The sequence below is a fragment of the Merops nubicus genome, unplaced genomic scaffold (genome assembly GCF_000691845.1).
Source record: "Merops nubicus isolate BGI_N331 unplaced genomic scaffold, ASM69184v1 scaffold2526, whole genome shotgun sequence".
Lineage (NCBI taxonomy): Eukaryota > Metazoa > Chordata > Aves > Coraciiformes > Meropidae > Merops > Merops nubicus.
In genome coordinates this window covers 1-16739 of record NW_008616737.1, presented here as the reverse complement: position 1 = coordinate 16739, position 16739 = coordinate 1, and the positions used below count along the sequence as shown (strand labels likewise).

Genomic DNA, 16739 nt, shown 5'->3' with positions numbered 1-16739 from the left:
CTTAGATGCATTCTGACAGGATGCTGGAGTTCTCTCATCAGATACCAGGCTTGGCTTGTACTTATTTAGCCTCAGACTCATCTCTGGATTTGAAATTAAGGAGAATTTTCCAAAGTAGAAGAGGACTGTCTTGCCTGTCAGCTGCCTGTCCCCACAGGGTTCTTGGCATGGGGGATTTCATCTGTCACTGGCAGAAGAGTGGAGTTTCTGCAGCAGGCTGAGCTGGGAGCAGCAGAGAGGCCTCAGTTTAAGGTCCTCTTGTGCATATGTTCAGTTTCAATCTGATATAATGTTCCTAGTTGGTTTTATACCTTTTGATGGGGGACATTATGTCATAGCCAGTACATATTCATTGCATCAGTGAGGTTGGAAAAGACTTCTAAGATCATCAAGACCAACCCAACACTACTGTCATCACTAAACCATGTCCCCAAGTGCCATGTCCACATTTTTTTGAACCCCTCCAGGGATGGGGACTCCACCACCTGCCTGGGCCAGTGCCTCACCATGCTGTCAGGAAAGAAATCCTTCCCAATATCCCACCAAAAACTCCCCTTGGGCAATGGGCAGCCTGGGCCAGTGCCTCACCATGCTGTTGGGAGAGAAATCCTTCCCAATATCCCAACAAAACCTCCCCTTGGGCAGCTTAAGCACATTGCCTCTCCTCCTGTCTCTGGTTACATAGGAGAAGAGACTCACCCACCTCACTCCAGCCTCCTTTCAGGGAGCTGTGGAGAGCAATAAGGTCTCTTTTCCAGACTAAACAATGCCCATTCCCTCAGCTGCTCCTCACAAGCCGTGTTCCCCAGACCCCTCACCATCTTCACTGCCCTTCTCTGGACCTTCTCCAGTCCCTCAAGGTCCTTCCCATCCTGTGGTGCCCAAACCTGCCCCCAGTGCTCAAGCTGTGGCCTCCCCAGTGCCCAGTCCAGGGGCAGGATCACTGCCCTGCTCCTGTTGGACACACTGTTTTTGATCCAGACCAGGATGCTGGTGGCCTCCTTGGCCACCTGAGCACAGGCTGGCTCCTGTTCAGCCAGGGGGCCACCAGCACCCCAAGAACCTTACCTGCCAGGCAGCTTTCCTGTTATTTACTGCTTCACTTTCCCTCAGTTGCCTTTCTGGCTCACTTATGTAAGGTGGGTCTAGTTTGGATCTGTTCAGAGTTGAAGTTAATTTGCTTGACAGTTTTTGACGTCAGGTTAAAGGCTCAGTGAAATGTTTATCTTGCTCTGCCTTTTTACTGTAATGCTCTTGAGTGTTCTTAGTATTTAATGTGGAAATTAAAAAAAACAACATAATAATACAGACTGAAGAAGCATGAGCACTGTTACTGCTCCTTATTGATAGACTTGTGAGTTGTTCAAAAAAGCAGGCAGGTACTATGGTTAGAAATATTTTTGCAGGACTCCACTAAATGACAAGAACTTCAAGAAGGTAAAAAATTTAGTGTCTGCTTTTTCTTACTCCAAAAAGATCAGGGAGAGTGTTTCCATAGAACTGCAAACAGCTGGGCTCTTCTCAGAAGGACTTCTCCATCCCCAGTGAGGGCAGGGGCTGGTCCTGCCCCAGCAGCCCAGGGAGGTTGGAAGGCAGGACTCCTTGGTTTACCCTCTGCATTTGAAGGAGAAGGTCGTGGTGCCTTCAGTGCTGGAATTGCTGTTTTCTTCCCCAGACCCTTGCTGGGCATCCATCAACAGGGGGATCCTGATCTGTGACGAGTGCTGCAGCGTCCATCGGAGCCTGGGGCGCCACATCTCCCAAGTGAGGCACCTCAAGCACACACCATGGCCTCCAACACTGCTGCAGGTGAAAGGGAAAACTCTTTTCCTTTGTTAAAACTAGCTATAGTACATTTTAATTTTTTTTTTTTTTTAATTGAAAATGGTTAAGGTTTTGTTTGAGAGGAGCTGGTCCTTTTCATAGAATCATAGAATCCTTTAGGTTGGAAGGGACCTCCAAGATCATCAAGTCCTCTGCTAAAACAGATCAGAACCTGTCAAGCCTTCTTTTACTGAATTAGTCTTTTATTTCTCTTGTCTTGCTCTAATGGACCACTAAACCCTGAACTGTCCATAGTTTTTTTAATTTGATATCTATGTTTTGGAACCTCACCTTCAACTTTTCTTTCAGATTTCTGCAATAAATCTGCTTCAACCTAAACTTTCAATATGTAGCAAGCCTCTCTCTTCAGCAGAGCTGCTGTTGGGAAGAGTAGAGGATTTTAAGGGGGTCCTTATGATGTTCCATACTAAACCTCCTGGGCATGTGCCTGGTCCTGAGGTCCCAGCACACAGAGCAGGGCTTGCTGTCTGCTGGGGATTGATCAAGTGTGTGCAGCCAGCAGCAACGTGTCCTCACTGCCTCTTTGTGCTTTTCAGATGGTTGAAACCCTGTACAATAATGGTGCCAACTCCATATGGGAACATTCCTTGCTGGACCCTGCCTCTGTGATGAGTGGAAGGCGCAAGGCCAGCCCCCAGGACAAAGTGCAGTAAGTAGGAAACAACAGAACTGCTGCTTTTGAAGAAATCTGATTATTTTATTGAGCAGCAACAGAGGCAGCAAGGGATCCATGGGAATTTGTGTATATTTGGTTGCTGGAAGACAGCAGGAGTAAGCTAGTTATTTGTTCACTCATTTTTAATTTTTTTTTTTATTAAAAAGAAAAATCCAATGATAATTTTTTGGAAATTTATTGAAAAAAATGGAAATACATTGCTTGAATTTTCTGAACTGTGGATTCCTGCCTTTTAGCTTTGAATAGTGAGAACCTCTACCAGTACTTGAATCAAAAAGCTTCTAATTCTCATGCCACATGCTTTAGTTAACTGAACCCTGCTGATGAGATTGAGCTTGGCTGATGAATTTTAAAAAAAAAGCAATATTTCCATCACTGAATGTAGTGCTTAATTTTAATATGTAAATAACTGCATAGAGTAATTAGAGATGTTAAGTTGGCATATTTTAAAATTCAGTATTTACTTCTAAGGGATATACACTGCATCCTAGAGTCTGCAGATCCTTTGATGTTTGGGACAGAATGATGTATAGTTAGTCTGTGCTGGGTTGTGTTGTGAATGAAAATATTTTTACATGTCTAACTTGGCTGCTAGCAAGCACACAAAGCCCTAATGCAATCTTCACTTGTGAATTTTCCATTTTCTAGAGCCTTTGTGCTATTGTGAAAGCACTAACGTTTCCTTTCCTTTCCTTTCTGTTGCTTGGGTTTCTCTTTCCAGCCCCAACAAAGCAGAATTCATTAGAGCCAAATATCAGATGTTGGCGTTCGTGCACCGCCTGCCGTGCCGTGAGGACGACAGTGTCACTGCCAAAGACCTCAGCAAGGTCAGTCTGGGCCTTCTGCCACTCTGCACAACCTGCTGCTTGTGTGGCACAGCGAAATCAAACTGAATTCCATTCACCTGAGGTGATTATGGCTCTTCTTCAGAGCTGTTGCATAAACAAACACAGCTTGATAGCAACTTGAAGCTGTTTTGGTAATATACACGGGTACTGGAGATGGGGATGGCTGAGAAGCATCGGTTTACTTTAACGTGGAAAAAAACCTTCACACAAGGCAGCTGTAGCAAGAATTCTTGCTTAGCTGTTTCTAAAAACATGCCTGAAACAGTCAAGTGCTGAGGGGTGAGTTAGTGCTGCTGTACTGAGTGCAACCCTGGTTGTTTTTCAGCAACTCCACTCCAGCGTGAGGACGGGGAACCTGGAGACGTGCCTGCGGTTGCTCTCCCTAGGAGCTCAAGCCAACTTCTTTCATCCTGTATGAACACCTCTTCTTCATTATTTTGATACACCAGGGGTTCTTGCAGTTCATAATATTTATACTCATTTCAACTGAAACATACTGTCTGTCTGTCTTCTCAGACCTGTTGGTTAAGTAGGTGCTTTTCTTGATGTCTTGCAGGAGAAAGGGAACACCCCACTCCACGTGGCTGCTAAGGCAGGACAGACTTTACAGGCAGAGTTATTGTCTGTTTATGGGGCAGATCCTGGCACACAAGATTCCAATGGAAAAACTCCAGTTGACTATGCAAGGTAGAAAGCCCAGACATATGGGTTGCTTTTGTATATCAACTGATGTTCATAAATCACATGATGAACCTGCTTAGATGTGTTTCTCTCCTGAGAATAATTTGACTGTTAAATGCCAGTGAGTACTTTTTCCATAAAGAGCAAATGCATAGAGTATAAATCAGCATTTTCATCATTCCATAGCCTGTATTCTCCTGGATGCTTGAGACAACACTTGTGATCCCAAAGAAATGTGCTGTGACAATCTCATGGCTCACAGAAGAGTAACCTGAGGAGAAGGGTTTCTGCAAGTGCAGCAAGCTCTGCACACTGCAGGAGTGTGGATCTAGGAGGGCATTGCTGTAGGAAAGGGCTGGGCCACACAGATGGGTCAGGGAGCAGGGGTGGAACCAGGGGTTTGGTGGCAGTGAAGCATAAGGCACATCTCACTGCAGAGTTGTGCCCTCTGGAAAGCCCACCTTTGGAGAGGCTGCAGGCTTCCTGAGGGCAGACACTGTTCATGTTAAGAAAGATTAAATGTGAGTGTCTCTGCTCATCAGTTGGGCAGTAACAAGGCCCTGCAAGATTTGCAGCATGGCATTGAGGGGTTTGGGGGTTTATATGCAAAACTGGACAGTACTGATCAACTAAAAGCTGCACATTTGTGTTGATAAAAGTATCCCCATTGCTCTGATTGATTTGGAATTGAGGCCATACGTGGAATCTGGTGACTAAGTGCACTTGGTTGTGGAACACAATATGCCAGTGTATTTCTATTTCTCAGTGTTATTAATTAAATGTGAATTCAGGAGTTTGCTGCCTGAGCTCACAATGGTAAAATGGTAAATAATGTATTCAAAATAGTCTGCATCTGTTGTTTGTTTGTTTTTTTCTCCAGCAAAGCAGTAGGCAAAGGTTTTTAGAGTTTTGACTGGCTCATTTTGGGAAGTTATGAAAGTTTATCTGTAGTTTCTTTACCCACTGGAGCATGCTGCTGAAAGCCCTGCTGTGAGTCTGCGTGGTGCTGATACACTCAAACACATAGATGTTGAACAGGGCTTGTACTAGATCTATTTCTGTGACCATTTCAAAATTTGGGATGTCTCAAACCCAATAACTAATGTCACTTCTGTGTGTGCACCAGGCAAGGTGGGCACCACGAGCTGGCCGAGCGCCTGGTGGAAATCCAGTATGAGCTCACAGACAGGCTGGCTTTCTATCTCTGTGGCAGGAAGCCAGGTAAGGAGAAAAATCACACACTTTTAATTAAAAGGCAGTTCAAACTATGGTATATAATTTTTGTGTCAGTGTTACTACACTTTTTAGATGCATTTCAAGTGGTTCTAATGCTATAGAAGTTACCCAGGGAGAGCTGAAAGTGTAAGATGTAAGATTAGTGTTAATGTATGTAAAATGCAGATAATTTTAGGACTAAAAATAGGATTATGTATACTAAAAAACTAAGTTACTTTCCATTTTTCCACAAATATGTGTTCTATAAATAGAATATCACTGAAACTGTGGAGAAACCTAAATTTTAAGATCAGATGGGTACTGTGTAACTTCAGAGAGTGAATGGCAGGGAAAATAGATGTTTTGTGAATGTTGAATAGTCTGCAGGAGGTGTTGTAGAAACTCTTCTAATTGAAATGCAAAAACAGGAGTATTCAATTAGGTGAGTACTTTATGAACACAGGCATGCTTAAGAAATTTTGGCCATAAGGTGCCATAAAGCCCTCTATATTAGAACCTTTGAAATGGAATTTTAATATAGTCGATAAGGCTTAATTGTAATCTTTGATAATACCAGGAACTTGCAGCAGGAGCCTTCCTTTAAGTCTTGATAGCTTCCTATAATTGGAAAATGAGAAATTATATGCAAGATAAATTATTCTGTGTTTGCCTGCTGCATATATTCTTGGGTTTCTCATCACTATGTCTTTCACTTAAACTGCATGCCAGCTGCAGATCTGACATTGAAAACTGTAGTCCACTTACAATCTATTAAAGTGCACTTTGTTTTCCACTCTAGAGCACAAAAATGGGCAGCACTTTGTTATACCTCAGATGGCAGACAGGTAAGCTGCTGATTCCATGGCATGTCTGAAAACAGCAAAATAACAAAATCCTAATCACTAAGTTTTTTTTCCAAAACAACTTCTAAGCTTGTTGTCATTCTAACATTTTAATACGTGCCTTTATCAACCTTGGAAGCTTTTTGTGTTTGGTATTTTTTTTCCTGGAATGAATATTGTCATCTAAACAATCAGAAGATTATAGAAGTTTACTGTGTTTGTTAAAGTGCTGGGAGAAGGGGAGGCCATTATGTTGAGGGAACACACATTGGGGATTCCTGGGAAGAAGATTTTGTAAATAATGTGAGGATCAGCTGAGTTAGTTTCCTGATACAGCACTTTGAAACTAATACTTGTAGAAAAGCTACATTTTTTTCTGAAAATATTTATACTTCTGGTCATCTGAGTTCTTTTAAGTTTTTGTTGTGAAAAATTAAATCAGGTTTGTATCATACATCAAATATTAATCATAAGTCCCTGTTTTTCTCTTGTTGCTATGCAATTGGAAATAAGACGGCTGTAAGTAAACTGCTGTTCAACTTACTGCTTGTAAAAGTTCTGGGAAAAACTGTAATAAATTGTGCAATAGTTGGTAGAATACTTAATATTAACATCTGTGCTTTTTATAGCTGAGCTGTGTTTAAGTAAACTGCTGTTCAACTTACTGCTTGTAAAAGTTCTGGGAAAAACTGTAATAAATTGTGCAATTGTTGGTAGAATACTTAATATCTGTGCTTTTTATAGCTAGGCTGTGTTTAGCTATTGGATAAGCATTCTGCATTTTCAGTGCAAAGTATTTTGCAGAGCAGAGTGAGCATCATTTGCCTCGTTACACAGAGGAGGAGTTCGACAGGCAGAGAAAACAACTTGTTCAGAGGTGCTGCTCAGGCTGTCTCACCTCTCTGTCATGACTTCTGCTTGGCTTTTTCTGCCTTTTTTGGTTTTTTTCCCCTCTTGTCTAGGTGACTATCCAAAGTCTCTGTGATGTCAGTGGTACAGAAGTTTTATTTGAGCATTTCCAGCCTTGTAGGGCAGAGGAGTCTTCCCTTGGGTGATAGAAATAAGGACTCAAAATTTATCAGCTTTCCAATCTGTGGCTCTTATGATAAACCCTGTTGAACTGCACAATTTTCATCCCATGCCTCAATTTCAAGGCTGGAAACCAGTAGAAAAGATGATTTACTAATCATTTTAAGGATAGTTTTAAGCACGGCCCTGTTGCTGTAGCCATTTGCCAGCCTGATGATCCCCTGTCTCCTGCACAGTCCACACTGTTCTGTGTGGACTTGAGTTTGGGTCAGAATGATCATACTGTTCAGATTCCTTACAGAAGACAGTTTGTTGCACTACAGCTTGACTGCTTCTTGACCTCTGCAAATGTGGGTATTCATATTCCAAAGGATTTGGGAGATTCTTTTGTTTTAAATGTTAATAGTTTTTTTTTAGAAAAGCTGAAGAGTGTACAAATGGGTGTGTTAGCAGTGTTAGTAAGATCAATGTGTTAAATTATACTAAAAATACTGAAAGATTAAGCAGTTTCAAATAAAACTGACATTTTAATTGTTGAATTATTGAAACAGTCTGTGTTTGAACACAAGTTATGAAATGCTGTAGATGTAATGATCACTCCTTGGTTTCATAGCAGTCTAGACGTATCAGAACTCGCAAAAGCTGCAAAGAAGAAGCTTCAATCTGTAAGTAAAATTTCTTTGTCTAGCTGTGGCAAACTTGTCACTTCATCATTTCCAAGCTGTAATTGTTCTCTTCTACCCCTAGCTCAGCAACCATTTGTTTGAAGAACTTGCAATGGATGTGTACGATGAAGTTGACAGGAGGGAAACAGATGCAGGTGAATGAGGCTTTCTGGAATGTGTCTAAAATAAAATTGAATTGCATTGCATGCAAAGTGTTAGAGAGGATGTGTTCTGTTTGAAGTAGGGTTTTTTTTGTGCAGTAATTCCTGATAATGGTAGTTTCTTTGCCTAGCATTGTCTGAAAGGGATGATAATTGAAAAGAATACAATGTTTTTTACAAAGTAGAGAACCCTCTGGGGAAAAAAGGCTTCCTTTGAATTGATTGTGTTTGTGTAGCTGGAATTGTGGCCTTTTATTCTTTGACAATAAACATTCAAGTGGTACAGGAAGGTTATGCCCTCTTTTTTTCTCTTCCTGGAGCAGTTTGGCTTGCCACTCAGAATCACAGTACGCTTGTGACAGAGACCACAGTGGTCCCTTTTCTTCCTGTAAATCCTGAGTATTCCTCAACCAGGAATCAGGTATGTGATCTCCTTCACCCTATAAAACTATTTTTATTTAACAGGCTAGGGTTTTCTAAGTCATACTGCTTTACTGTGCTTTGTTACTGTAGAAGAGCTCCATCTACTTGTGAAACCCTTTGAACCTCTTTACATTTCCCCTGCCCTGGAGTGTGCAGCTGGATAATTTAAATCACACTTTTTGTAATAAGAGAAGTCAACTCTCTGTAAGTGCTATAGTCTTAGTTTCACAAAGGAACTCTGCTGTTCATCTAATACACAATGTGTATTTTTTCCTGCAATGTTCTGTAATTCAGGGAAGGCAGAAACTGGCTCGATTCAATGCCCACGAGTTTGCTACCCTGGTTATAGATATTTTAAGTGATGCCAAACGAAGACAACAGGGGAATCCTCTCACTGGCTCAAAAGGTGAGGGTGCTTTTGGTGTCTCCTCTGTGCAATTCTTCAGGAGTTTAATCAATGCTATAGCCTCATCCAGAAATAATATAGGAATGAAGAAAGAGATTTACACTGGTTGTATGGATGATAAGAGCTAAATCGTGTTGGTAGCAGGCTGCTGACAGCATGCATTAGGCCACCAAAATAATGCCCAAATACAGCAGATTTGTCTGTTAAGGTAGGTATTCATAATACAAATAAATAAGTGGAATTTGTGCAATTCAGGAACAAACTTTCCAGGACATTGCTGGACAGTTTTAGGGTGGTAGTTCCTTTGATTGGCAGCCAGGATAATGTCTGTGCTTTGGATGCTGACTCTCCTGGCTGCTCAACACATGCAAGACTCTCCTGTGATTGAGATGCTCTTGAGCTTATTGTTAATTCACCTAAAAATGTTTACTTTCTGTGTTTCTTGAGTAGGACAGATTTCAAAGAATACAGATACCTGTGCCATGAACCAGACACAGACATAATTCTAGACTGTATGAAACTCCCTCTGGAGAGAAAATAGAAGAAATCTTTTCTAACTTCTAAATTTTGCCTATATTTTTTATTTTAATATTGACAGCCATCTGTTCATGTAGTCTGTTTTGTAGGGTTTTTTTAAATGTGAATTTTATTAACCTGCCAAAGCATGATTCCCAACACTTTAACTTGTCTAAACACTGGGAATGAAAAGACAAACCCATAAAACTTTGATGTTTTGAACAGTAATAATCCATACCTATTAGATGGATCTAAATTAATTAACAGGGCTCCTCCAATGATACTTTCTTAGGGCATGTCTTGTGTTGTCTCTGAAGATCTTTTCTATTTTTTTTTTAAATTACTTTATAAAATATGCACTTCCATTTCTTCTCCAAACTGACTAGTACATTTTTAAATGTGTGTTGATCTACAGAAAATGTGGAACTGATACTCAAATCAATCAGCAATCAACACAGTAGTGAAAGTCAGGATAATGACCAGCCTGATTATGACAGCGTTGCTTCAGATGAAGATACAGATCTGGAAACAAATGCAGCTAAATCAAACAGACAGAAGGTAGGGTTGAAATATTTATACACACACCAAATTCTATTCATAAGGGTAAGCTGCTGTCAATCTTTCCCCTCATGACATGGAGTTTATAGATAGAGATCTAATTGCACAGGTGAAATAGGTGGATCTACCAAAACTCTCCATGGTGTGTCACATTTACCTCTTCCAGCTGAAGAAATATTTACTGCAGACCAGTAGTGACTGTTTTAAACCATTCCTGGAAGTAATGTGGCATGGTAAAAAAGAGGCAGTAAAGCCAGTAGTTCTAGTTTAATCTTCCCTTGTCACATGCACACTGGATATTTAATAATCTATCTTCTATAGTTTCCAGTTCTTTACTTCATATTAAAAAAAAAAATCCTTACAAAGAGTATTGTCACTAAAATTCTGACACAAATGTTTTTGTGAGAAGCTAAGACTTGATTGACTTCAAACTTCTATTCTAGAGAAGACTAAACTTATTTTAATGAATGAATCATATTAATCTGAACTTAATTTGAACCATGATTCCTTTAAGTACATGAAAAGCTGTTGAAATCTCATTGTCTTGGGGGTTTTTTTGGTATTTTTTTCAATGGTGTGTTGTTCTCTTCCTGTTCATAGAGCCTGGATTCAGACTTGTCAGATGGACCAGTGACAGCCCAAGAATATATGCAAGTCAAAAATGCACTGGTGGCTTCTGAGGTAAAGATTCAGCAGTTAATGAAAGTGAACATCAACTTGAGTGATGAGCTGAGGATCATGCAGAAAAAGGTACTGGGCACAGCAGTGTGTGACCCCTTCCTCCTCTGATGTGTTTGAACTTGACCAGAGCAAAAGTGCTGAAACTGGAGATGCAATAACCCAATAGTAGGATAATGAGAAAACTTATTTTAAAATGGAGCTGCTTTGGAATCAGATATGACACTATAAACATCCATGTGCAGCATGTGCTTTGAGTGGTGATGGGGTTTTTTTTGTGGAGGTGATGATCTGCTTAGTTCACCTTGACATAAACTGTCCTGTCCAGATGGAAAACTTCAAGTCTTGTATGTTTTTTGCAGTCTTACCTCAGGATAAGCAGTGTTCAGCAGTGTCAGTGAGGGCTAGCACACATCTCACACGTGTGCACATACATACATAGTGTACTTGCAGCTCTTCCAGTACATGTGTTGGGTTTTTCCATTTATAAGCCTAGCTGGAATGAAGGGAAATGAAAATCCCAGTCCAGTTTGGTGGTAGAAAATAATCTGAAATGTGGCAATACAGTATTAAGTCTTTCTATACTGGGAGGGTCATGATTTATTTGTTTCCTTGCATTTCAATCTATGAGAGTTGAACCATGAAGGATATAGTGGTAAACTCAATTACTGGTGTAAACCTGCAGTGTGGATTTTGTCTAGATGAGGTAGAGGTATCTCATTTACAGTATGAGTGACTATGTAGGGATGGTCTGATACAAACAGAAAACTGAATGTTTTTTGCTAAAATCCAGAATTTGAATCTCCAAAACTCCAGTTTGGAAGCCAGACCTTCTAATCCTTATATAAACAAGTCAAGAATTTGTAAACCTGCAGTGTGGATTTTGCCTAGATGAGGTAGAGGTATCTCATTTACAGTATGAGTGACTATGTAGGGATGGTCTGATACAAACAGAAAACTGTTTTCTTGCTAAAATCCAGAATTTGAAGCTCCAAAACCCCAGTTTGGAAGCCAGACCTTCTAATTCTTCTATAAACAAATCAAGAATTTGTTGAATGTTTTGCCAGCTGCTCAGGCTGTGCTGCTGCAGAGGGAACCTGTGCTGAGAACCTGCTTCCCTCTTGTTTTTGGGGGCAAGGAGGCTGATGCTGTGGGGAGTGGTGGGAACTGCTGAGCTCTTGGTGTCTGAGGCTGATGCAGCAGGTTTGAATACCCCAGTCTGTCCAGCACCATCCTTCTCTTACCACTGTGTTCAGTCTTTGGGATCTGTCAGAATGGTGAAGGCTGAGAGGGACCTGAGGGTTCCCAGGGTGTTTCCTTGGGCTTCAAACAGCTTGAGCACTTCTCTGCATCAACTGAATTCACTTTTTACTTATATTGAGTTTCTTTAAACAGATATAGCCTATTGATTGAAAAAAAATCCTTAGAGCCTGTGAATTAATGAGGCTTTAATCTGTTTAAGTGGCATAGCAGCAGGGAGGTCATTGTCCTGCTGCAGTTGAAGTTGGTGTGGCTGGACCTCACTCACTCCAGAGCTGAGTTGCACTGATGTTACATCCTGGTGACATACAGAGCTCTGGGGCTCCTTTCACTTGGTGTTTAGTGTCTGTGGATCAGTGAAGAATTGTTGGAGCTGTGCAGCGTGGCAGAGCACAGGGTGGGACAAGGGATAACAGCTCCTGGGAACTTCAGGACAACAGGGGAATTCTCTGCTGGGTTATTTGTGGCAAGACACTCATATATTTACATTATTTCAGCAATTCTAATGCAATAGATGTCATTCAAGAGTATTTTATTTTCTTTTTTTTTATTTATTCTTGTTTGTTTTCTAAGCAAGATCTTAGAAGGCCATCAACTAAAAAAAAACTGTCTAAATCTTTTCCATGGAAATTAGTAAGTAAAACGTGTTAATTAAAAAAAAGAGGCAAAGCTACACTTGATCAACACCACTTCAGAGCAGATTCTACCTCAATAAAAATAGCTCTGTGACTTTAGTGGGAATTCTAATGGAAAAAGTTATAGGGGTTATGCCTGTGGGGCTTTTTAGGTGCTTACAGGAGGTTAAAAGTTTGAGTTTACAGCAGTTTTTTGGCTGGCTGCACCAAAAGCACATTTATAAAATGTGGAAGAAGTTTGGAAGCAGGAGTCTATGAAGTTGCCCTGTTTGATTGCCTCTAATGTCAAACAATAAAGGGGTGGCTTGGCTCCTGGCTGATCCTTGAATCTTAAGACTTAATGCATCTTGCTACAGAGCACACAGAAAGTGGGGAGAAAGCCCATAAATTATCTCAGTAGAAGCCTGCACATTGGATTTAGGGTTCTGGGAAGTGCCCTAGGCAAAACAGGATTATTTTTTTTCAATATATAATGTTCTTGGAGGTTCATATGGTGCAAAGTAAATGCAAGTAGTCAATATGCAGTTTCCTGTCTAACTGACCATCAGCTGTTTGAAATATTGTACTCAGTTCTTGTTAGAGAATTGCTGGGGCTGACTTATATTTTTATGATGTGTTAATATAGCAAACTTACCCCAAATAACTCCACAAAAAAAAAATTAGAACTGTTGTGGTTTTACTACCCATCAAATACATAACAAAAAGCCTGAAAAATATTTCTTGTTCAATTCTTAGAAAGCAGGAGCTGATGCTTAATTTCCATAAGCTAAACTCTCCTCTTGCTTTGCAGAGCAAGCTCTGGTTTTCTTTGTGCTGCTTCTGGTGTCTGTGCTGTAGTTCTGGCATTTTCAGAGTTCATGGGGCTTACGTTAAAGTCTTGTAAGTTCTTGCACTGCCTGCTGAAGTGGATCACTTTGCTTGGAAACCTGTTTTGTTGGCAGTGCTTCCCCCCACAGCCTCAGTATGTGATATGAGTCGTGTGGCAGTACAGTCAGGCTGGAAGAAATGGATTGTGTGCTCTTGAACAACAGTTTTGAGATCTAATGGAGCTTGGATCCCAGCAAAAAGTGCTGGAAATCAGCACGTAAATATTTCCATAGAAGTTTCTCAGTTATACTGGAACACAGAAGTGTCCATGTTATACTAAGCAAGTCAAATAGATTTTGAAAAAGAAATCAAACCCCAGCTACTAGTGACTGGATTTACTAGTGAAGCTGACAAGCACGACTTGTACAGTCAGTTTGCTTCTGACGCTGGCTCTCAGACAAACAAAGTCCCTGCTCAACGTTTCTTTCAGCTCCAAACGCTGCAGAGTGAAAACACCACCCTCAGAAGACAGGCTACAACCAATATTTATCAGGTCCAAAGCAGTTCTGAATACACAGACCCTACCAACAGTTCTTCTCTAAAGCGGCGACCCTCTGCTCGGGGCAGCAGACCCATGTCCATGTACGAGACAGGCTCGGGTCAGAAGCCCTACCTGCCCATGGGAGAGGTCACCTACCCAGAGGAGAGCATAACCAGGCTGCAGCCTTTCCCTCCACATGTAAGTAAAACTGCTGATGCTTCTGCATTTCTCCTCACGTTCAGCTTCTCTGTCTGTTCCAGCTCTGCTCGTTTGCCAACGCCGCTCAACCGTCTGCTCCAGAGTGAATTTGAAGTGTAAGGGTTGTTCATGTTTGCTGTATTAACATGTCTGCAGGAGCTTGATGGTTTGGAAAGCTGTAACAGTTTTGGAATACATAAGTTGGGGATTTTGGCTTCTGCTCAGCTGTTTAACAACAATATATATGCCAAATATCCACGTGTGGCTGTATGAAAACCAGGATGGAGGGTGGGGGGAGAAACAGTATTCCAAGGAGGTAGGTAAAACTCCTGGATTTCTTTCCTGAGTTATACAGGCATGTGCCAATTTGTGGAACTTCAGAACCACCTTGCAAAAATAAAATGGAATCAAAGCTGATTTTTCCACTAGGCCACCAATTTCTTGTTCTGAGTTTGGAACTGGAGACTGAAGATGGGTTAGAACTGTTAGTTGAACAAATTCTTCTGGTTTAGTGTTTTCCTGTGCTAGTAGTGGAGAGGGAATTCTATATTGGCAGCAAGGATTCTGCACTGACATGGTCACACTGTAGATCAGTGACCCAGCACACACCAGTGCTTATTAAATTTAACTTCTTGTTACATGTTTTTACACTGCCCCGTGGGAAATATGGGAAAGTATTTTTGTTTTTATTTAACATGTCTGGACTTGTTTCAGTACATTTCCCTGTTGGTAGTACTGTCTTTTGTTTCCTTTCAGAGAAACAATTAAGTCCTTTAAAACATATTTGGAAGTTAATGGTTTTTTTTGCCTGGCATGAGGGAGGGCAGATGTCTCATGCACATTCTAAAGACAGTTGGCACAGAAATTTGTATGCTGGGTTTTTCACCCCCTTATAGGAACTTCAAACTAGGGAATCTGGATAATTTTAAATTTTATTGGCATGTTGATATCAAGGTAGTTCTGGCAGCAAGAAATGTCAGAATTCTTTTGTATGTGGCAGCGTTTGCCAAACGTGACAGTGCATAAAAGGCCTTGTGGGCAAATGTGTAGATCTTTTGGTTTGAAATTTGGGGGGAAGTGGCAGTTCTGAAGCACTGATTTGTTACATGGAGTTCATTTGGTATCATGGTGAATTTATTTTATTCTCTGTGGAATTTGGCACCTCTGGAATATCAATGTTAGAATTAACATGAAGCCGGTTGCGTTTTGAAAGAATTAAGTCCACCCAAGCTCAGCCAGATTCTCAAAATCATCCCTGCTGTATGTCATCTCCATGATTTTTAAGTGTGTTCCTTTTGTTTCAGTTAAGCATTAACTTGTGTTTTGGTTTTGGTTTTCCCGAGTGTTTTTCTCTTTCCCATTTTTAGATCGGGAGGAGTGCGTTTGTGACCTCCTCTTCATCTCTACCCTCCTTCCCCTCCGCGCTTTCCTGGGCAAGGGATGAAAGCACACGAAGGGTTAAGTACCTTCCCCACCGCTCTCTTACCTGGAGGAGGTGGCATCTCCCTGGAGGCCATCCCACCTCTGTCTCCTCCCCTCTGGCTGGCTGCCTTACGCTTGCACGAAGCAGCACTTGAGCACTTTCCGTTCCTTCCACCCCCTCTCTAACTTCCAGCGGCTGCAGTCTCAGCGTTTAACACCACGCAGGGGCGCTGCGGGTCCCTCTGCAGCCCGAGCAGCCGCAGGACGAGCTGGTTGCTGGCTGGGAAGTAATTTAGCAGGTGCTTACTGGTACTTCTGCCACGAGCCAGCGTGTGACTCTTCCTCCTGAGATGCACTGCATGAGGCATCTGCAGCTCGCTGGGGCCTGGCTTCAACGCCTGCTTTCTTGGGGGCTGTCAGCTTGCACCAGTCCACGTTGGTACTGACTGACCATTTATCTTACAGATGCTCATTAGTTCTGGTGAAGTGAGTTCTTCAAGCATCCAAACAGCCCTTCATGTTGCCCACCGACACACTCCTCAGCTTTCTGCTGACTCTGGCAGCAGAATGGGAGTTGTTTTAAGCAAGGTTCCTTTCAGGGCAAGATTAAAGGCACTGAGAGTGTATAAAGGAAGCTTACTTTGATGTTCCATCAGGGTCTGTGAAGCGTTGTCCTCAGGGTTTTAGTTACAGTTCTGGCTCCAGGGGAAAATTGCAGTGGTACCAAGAGCTCTGGAAAGCTGCTGTTATTGCACAGGCACTCACTGTCTTTGCTGTGGCCTCATCTGGGCTATTATCTATCTGCAGAAGCCTTGTACAGCTTCTTAAACTTCTGAAAAACTGTTCTCTTTTTGGAGTGGGACACTTCAGTCCAGTCTTACTCAAATTAATTTGCTAGAAGTGAGTGTAAAATGCCACATTGCAAAAGGACACACTTAGCAAGGCAAACTGTTTGGTAGGCTAGTCTGTGACAGCTCCTTTTTAGACTGGTTTATTTGAAATCCTTGAACTAACTGCAAGTTACACACTCAAAAAGAAAGGAAAAGGACATTGCATCTGCAGCTCTAGAATTAAATGTCCATTTCTGGTTGTGGCTGAAGTCACAGACCCTGAGCAGGTCCAGCTTAATGTGTCACAGATGAATGAATGCTGGAGATGAACAGCCCATGGCTTTTAAACTGCTGTTTGACCAGCCTGGGCCACCAGCTTGCACTGCCTGCAGAAGGTACCCTCTGTCATCAGAACAAGCTGATGACATTTCAAGGTCTTGCTCTGACTAAACCTCTTGTAAGTTTGAAGCAAATACCAATACAAGGTCCCCTGGGCTGGTTTT

The 16739-nt window shown here is 41.6% G+C and overlaps 1 protein-coding gene across 1 annotated transcript; it reads left to right on the top strand.

Moving 5' to 3' along the window:
- Positions 1-1626: 1626 nt before the first annotated feature.
- Positions 1627-15441, top strand: GIT2 (G protein-coupled receptor kinase interacting ArfGAP 2; the record flags this gene model as incomplete). The annotated part of the gene is made up of 15 exons (XM_008942907.1): positions 1627-1809; positions 2382-2494; positions 3243-3348; positions 3695-3781; positions 3926-4056; positions 5177-5271; positions 6065-6110; positions 7750-7801; positions 7884-7956; positions 8286-8383; positions 8680-8791; positions 9723-9865; positions 10466-10615; positions 13736-13984; positions 15352-15441. Coding segments are annotated over 15 exons (1728 nt in total), but the record flags the coding sequence as incomplete, so codon positions are not given.
- Positions 15442-16739: the final 1298 nt, after the last annotated feature.